General features: G+C 51.4%; 1 protein-coding gene across 3 annotated transcripts in view; it reads left to right on the plus strand.

The window, feature by feature from the left end:
- PHC2 (polyhomeotic homolog 2) overlaps window positions 1–6,272 on the plus strand; it is a 22,788-nt gene that overhangs the window by 2,941 nt on the left and 13,575 nt on the right. For all 3 annotated transcript variants that reach the window (XM_072426201.1, XM_072426203.1, XM_072426202.1), the window contains exons 2-7: window positions 96–203; window positions 2,819–2,980; window positions 3,487–3,558; window positions 4,137–4,298; window positions 5,142–5,234; window positions 5,427–5,661. In XM_072426201.1, coding sequence (XP_072282302.1) covers window positions 138–203; window positions 2,819–2,980; window positions 3,487–3,558; window positions 4,137–4,298; window positions 5,142–5,234; window positions 5,427–5,661 — 790 coding nt within the window. In that variant the 5' untranslated portion in view covers window positions 96–137. The remainder of the gene's footprint in view (window positions 1–95; window positions 204–2,818; window positions 2,981–3,486; window positions 3,559–4,136; window positions 4,299–5,141; window positions 5,235–5,426; window positions 5,662–6,272) is intronic.

Consider the following 6,272-nt stretch of genomic DNA (forward strand, 5'->3'; position numbering starts at 1 on the left):
ACTTCTCTCGCCCTGTACCCCGGGTGTAATTCTCGGTATATATGGGTTTGGGGATAGCGGGTGGTATTTAATGTATTTATTGTTTGTGTCTGCAGCCTCTGCCACCTCCGTCCTGTCCCTTCTGCCATCATATCAATATGGAGAATGAGAAGCCAAATCCCAATTGCAGCCGGCAGACAGCTACAGATTGTCAGACAGTGCAGGTACAGTATGAATGAATGTTGGGTGAATGTGGTGTTTCTGGTGTTCAGAATAATGTCAGTTTGTGTACATAGTGAATAAAGCTGGAAATCCTTCTCACAGTTTATATTTACACTCACAAATACATTGGGATCTCTTCCCTTACATAAAGTGAAGATCATGGAATAATATTAGCAGCGTCTCTTCCACAAACATTTGCTTTCCTATTATATGGTGGTGCGGTGACAACCCCTTGATAGCAGCAGCCCAGACTCTGGTACTCATTCACATGCTGGGGCCCCTTGATGAATGGACGTTGCTGATTGGCAGTTCCTGCCCCAATCCGGGGATTCTCCTCCCTCTTCCTCTCACACTTTGCTTAGTGTAGGGATGTGGAGGTCGGAGGTCTCCAGGATTCTCTGTCACTGCACACAAAAACTTCACAAGCTGTAAGAAGATCCAGGGGACTGTGAGTGTGAGCACATGGAGGGCACAGGGTGTGCAGGGGACAAAAGGGGTGTGGTGGGTATTGGGCAGTCTGGGTACTCCTGAGCAGGTGGCTGCTTGTTTTTCTGGGTAAACCTAGGGGTGCAACTTTATGGTGTACTTTGGGTGGATGGCTCTGGGGTTTTGGGTGTCTGTGGACAGGTGGCCTTCTGGTGTTCTGGAGTTGTTGGGTGGCTCTCTGGTGTTTTGGTGCAACTGGGTGGGTGGTGTACGGGGTAGACTGCTATCTTATGTTCCGGGTATCTTTGGAGGGGCAGCTCCCTCGGCTGGGTGCTGTGTAATCGGGGTGGATGGCTCTTTGGTGTTCGGGGTAGGTGTCTCTCTGGTGTGCCCGGTATCTTTGGAGGGGCAGCTCTCTCGGGTGGGTGCTGGGTGTTTGGCGTAGGTGTCCCTCTGGTGTGCCGGGTATCTTTGGAGGGACAGCTCTCCTGGTTGGGTGCTGAGTGTTCGGCTCTTTGGAGGGGCAGCTCCCTTGGTTGGGTGCTGGGTGTTCGGGGTAGGTGTCTCTCTGGTGTGCGGGGTATCTTTGGAGGGGCAGCTCTCTCGGTTGGGTGCTGGGTGTTTGGGGTAGGTGTCTCTCTGGTGTGCCGGGTATCTTTGGAGGGACAGCTCTCCTGGTTGGGTGCTGAGTGTTCGGCTCTTTGGAGGGGCAGCTCCCTTGGTTGGGTGCTGGGTGTTCGGGGTAGGTGTCTCTCTGGTGTGCTGGGTATCTTTGGAGGGGCAGCTCCCCCGGTTGGGTGCTGGGTGTTCGGGGTAGGTGTCTCCTTGGTGTGCTGGGTATCTTTGGAGGGGCAGCTCCCTTGGTTGGGTGCTGGGTGTTCGGGGTAGGTGGCTCTTTGGTGTGCCGGGTATCTTTGGAGGGGCAGCTCCCCCGGTTGGGTGCTGGGTGTTCGGGGTAGGTGTCTCTCTGGTGTGCTGGGTATCTTTGGAGGGGCAGCTCTCTCGGGTGGGTGCTGGGTGTTTGGCGTAGGTGTCCCTCTGGTGTGCCGGGTATCTTTGGAGGGACAGCTCTCCTGGTTGGGTGCTGAGTGTTCGGCTCTTTGGAGGGGCAGCTCCCTTGGTTGGGTGCTGGGTGTTCGGGGTAGGTGTCTCTCTGGTGTGCGGGGTATCTTTGGAGGGGCAGCTCTCTCGGTTGGGTGCTGGGTGTTTGGGGTAGGTGTCTCTCTGGTGTGCTGGGTATCTTTGGAGGGGCAGCTCTCTCGGGTGGGTGCTGGGTGTTTGGCGTAGGTGTCCCTCTGGTGTGCCGGGTATCTTTGGAGGGGCAGCTCTCTTGGTTGGGTGCTGGGTATTTGGCGTAGGTTGCTCTCTGGTGTGCCGGGTATCTTTGGAGGGGCAGCTCTTTTTGTTGGGTGCTGGGTGTTCGGGGTAGGTGTCTCCTTGGTGTGCTGGGTATCTTTGGAGGGGCAGCTCCCTTGGTTGGGTGCTGGGTGTTCGGGGTAGGTGGCTCTTTGGTGTGCCGGGTATCTTTGGAGGGGCAGCTCCCCCGGTTGGGTGCTGGGTGTTCGGGGTAGGTGTCTCTCTGGTGTGCTGGGTATCTTTGGAGGGGCAGCTCCCCCGGTTGGGTGCTGGGTGTTCGGGATAGGTGGCTCTCCTAGCTCGGGGCCCCTCTGTTCTCAAGCTCTGGCTGGTCATTCAGGGATGATGGAAGAGCTGTCAGGGAGGGGGAGGGGAGGTGATGGATGGGGCCCGGAGATGGTGACACCGGAAAGCAATGTTCCCATTCTTCTATTGCCCGGTCACCTCTTCACCCCCTAACCTCTGACCTCAGAAGATGAACTACATCGCTTTATTCCCAAAATAGGCACTAAAAAGAGCTGTAGGTTTTTGGTACCCCCTAGCAGCCTATTGGGACTTCATAGCTCTGCCCCCTCTTGCACTTTAAGGGCCACTGTACAGAAAGGCCACATGCGATGTAGTTGCTATGGGAAACACCCAGAGGACAGGCTGTGACAAATTACGTGGTGAGCTATGACCAAGATGTTCAGTAGCCCTCAGTAGCAGATCCATTCATATTCCTGTCCTATATATGGTTTTGGACAGCGGATGAAGGTGAAACATTCACAGATTTTTTCATCCATGATGGAGTCCATGATTCATGTATGATGGACGTGACCTTGTTGTTTCCCTGCAGGTGATTCAGCAAGCCCTGAGCCGCCAGCCCAACACAGCAGCGCAGTACCTGCAACAGATGTATGCAGCCCAGCAGCAGCACCTCATGCTGCAAACAGCAGCTCTGCAACAGCATCAGCAACACCTGAACAGCGCACAGCTCCAGAGCCTGGCAGCACAGCAAGTGAGTGCTCATCAGTGGAGGGAGGGGGTATGTAGTGCATACTGTGACAGGGGCTGCACAGGGGCAGGACAGGGAGTGTTTATATGGGGGATGGGGGGGGGGTATGTAGTGCATACTGCACAGAGTCTGGAAGCAGGCATAGGGCAAACATTTCTCCAGGGGCTAATATTGTTAACAAACTTTATTTACGAAGCACCTACACATTACGTAGTGTTGTACAATAAGTGGGAGTTGCTGATGACAAACCTGTGTAACAAGTCCAATGACAGCGGAGGTGGAGAGGACCAACAGAGCTTACAATCTATGAGATGGGGGATAGCTGTGAACACTGTACAGGGAATGTTTATTGAGGATGGGGCAGCAATGAACACTGATCAGCATATTGGGGCAGAGCAGAAAGGGAACATTAGCACCCAAAGGGTGGAGGCCATCAGCAGTCAATGAGGGTGGGGGCAGGGTGGGAGCTCTCGGGGGGTCTCTCAGCACAATCAATATTCTATTTGCAGGCCGGGCTGGCTGTCAGCAGAGCTGCTCCTGGAGTGAATGTCTCCCAGCAAAGTCCATCCCAGGTGACAACGGTGAGTGTGTGAGCTCCGCCTCTCCAAGTCTTCTTACTGTGATTGGCTGTGTCTGGCCAATGAAAATAGAATACTTATTTTAGTTAAAACTGATGTTCTGGAAAAACTGAATCATGTGTGCAAAGAATTATGTCGTTGTGTGTAGTAATTGTCTGTCATTGGGGGTATTGCGGTGTAATGTCTGACTGCCAATGCATGTGATGTGCTGATACCAGAGATGGCCAGCAGATGTCACTTTAGCTCACTCAATGACAGGTTAGAATCTAATTTATAATGGGGCCCTGTTCTGTATTTGTATGGCGGGGCCCATGTTGGCCCTCCAGTTTAGGGGTATTGGGGTGGACCCCTCCTGTATACAGGGACAGACCAGGAATGGGGCCCTATGCTGTATATGTGTGTCAGGGCCCGTGTTGCCCCCTCCAGTTTAGGGGTATTGGGGTGGACCCCTCCTGTATACAGGGACAGACCAGGAATGGGGCCCTATGCTGTATCTGTGGCAGGGCCCGTGTTGCCCCCTCCAGTTTAGGGGTATCGGAGTGCACCCCCTTGCTTATGTCTTCTTTATGTCTCCTTTACAGATTAACCTGACCAGCTCTCCCCAGATCATCCAGCGCCCGCAGACCGTTGGCTCCACAGCAGCTCCAGCACCTGGAATTACCCAGCAGGCTGTTCTGTTAGGAAATGCCTCTTCCCCAACACTGAGTGCCAGCCAGGCACAGATGTACCTGCGGGCACAGATGGTAGGTGGCCATTGTAGCTGTTTGTGTGTTCTGTAGTGGAGGAGTAAGCAGAGAGAAGCCAGGGTGCACAGTATGTACCTGATAGTATTGGGTTGGAGAACTGGGCACTGTTTGTTCCAACAGCTTGGAGCTTCTACAAATTCCAGGTGATTGTTTATTAATTCTTCAGACATTTTGATAAATAGAAGTCACTGCAGTGTACAGGTAGTCCCTGGGTTAAGGACATCCAACATAGGGACATACTTTAAAACTTGCTGATCTCACTGCACATGCTTTTGATAAAAGCGCTCCTCCTGCGCATGCCCAAGATGCTCATGCATGCGCAGAAGGAGCACCCAAGAGCCTCGTGGCATGCGTGACGTACGTATCCCGGGAGGCTTTGCGCTCCCATTCATTCTCGATCGCCTAGACAATTAGGTGGCAGTGCTGCCTTTTTTTTTTTTTTTTTTTTTTTAAAAGGGTGTTGCACTGAAAAAAACAAACAGAATGTTTTTTTAACATAAAAGGGTTGTCTACTCTTTTATGTAACGTGAAATTTCTGCGTGTAGGTTTATTGAATGTCCAGGCTCCATAAAGTTTTTTTTGTTTTTGTTTTTTTGTGATTAACTCACAGTGAGGATTTTATACAGTAACTGACACCAATATGTTGAAACAAACATCTATCCTAATTGCATTTATTACAATTCTTACAAATACAAATTCAACTTAGGAACAAACCTACAGTCCCTGTCCTATGTAACCCAGGGACTACCTGTATATCAGAAAATAGCGCCCCCTGCTGATTGAGTACCATCTCAATGTGTTCAACCCGCTTGGCTTACGGTGTTCCTTGTCTCCTTCCAGCTTATATTCACTCCTGCCGCCACAGTCAGCAGCATCCAATCAGATGTCAGCTCTGCAGCAAACTCCTCCCAGGCACCTCCTGTCAGTACTCAGGTAAGTTTGATGGAGCATTTACCACAAACCAAAAAAGAAGCTGATTGGAGGATGTTGTGCTCCTCCCACTGTGAATTTTGTTATCCAAGCTGTTGGTCTGGATACCTTGGCCATCTTGTATCAGTCTGGCTTATAGGTTTTTGTGCATTACCTACAGTCATGTGACCTCAGCTGGTACTGTCTGTGTTTTAGGTCCAGAATCTTACTGTGCGAGGTTCAGTTGGTGAGATGGGAGCTCTGAATCCAACTCCGCTTTCTACTCTGGCTATAAAGCCGGCCACCCTGAGCCTCCATCCCGTGACCAAACCTGCCGGGTGTGTAGGTAGCCACGGCACCGACAGCCATAAGAAAGGGGAATCCCTGGGAACAGACAGCCAGACGGCAACAGGACGAGCCACGGTCTCCACCCACGCCATTATCACTCCAGGTGAGACTCCGGGAATTATCAGGGGGTTCTACTATTGTACTTACCACTTCCACAGAATTCTGTATGTGGCCATCTAAGGCTGTACTTACCACATCCGCCCACTTACCTATACATAGAATTTCTGGTGTTAGGTGGTGAACCGGAAGATTGTGCTGGTAATAATCCACGTCCATGCCACACACAGGACAAATCCGGGGCTGCCTTGCTTGAAGTGACACGATTGGCCTCTCATGGTAAATTTTTGATGATCCAGATATCAGACTGAGTGACACGTGGCCCAGATCACATCACCAGACTGTAGGATCTGAGCACACCCACTGTCTGCCTGGGGCAGTTGTTGCCATAGAAACAACCCATCACTCCACTAGTTTAATAATAAATGATGAACTCCCATTAGCCCTCACTGCATTAACCCTTTCCATGTATGGGCCTAGCATGACGCCTGAAATGTGAATCGGAGTAGACATGGGGAGAGAGCAGGGTGGAAAGTAGACTGTAAGCAGGCAGTGTGTCCCCATCCTTCTACATTCAGTACATACAGGTGACACGTATAGATTTGTACATGTGTGTCCCCATCCTTCCACACGCGGTACATACAGGTGACACGTATA

The sequence above is a fragment of the Pyxicephalus adspersus genome, chromosome 11 (assembly GCF_032062135.1).
Source record: "Pyxicephalus adspersus chromosome 11, UCB_Pads_2.0, whole genome shotgun sequence".
Lineage (NCBI taxonomy): Eukaryota > Metazoa > Chordata > Amphibia > Anura > Pyxicephalidae > Pyxicephalus > Pyxicephalus adspersus.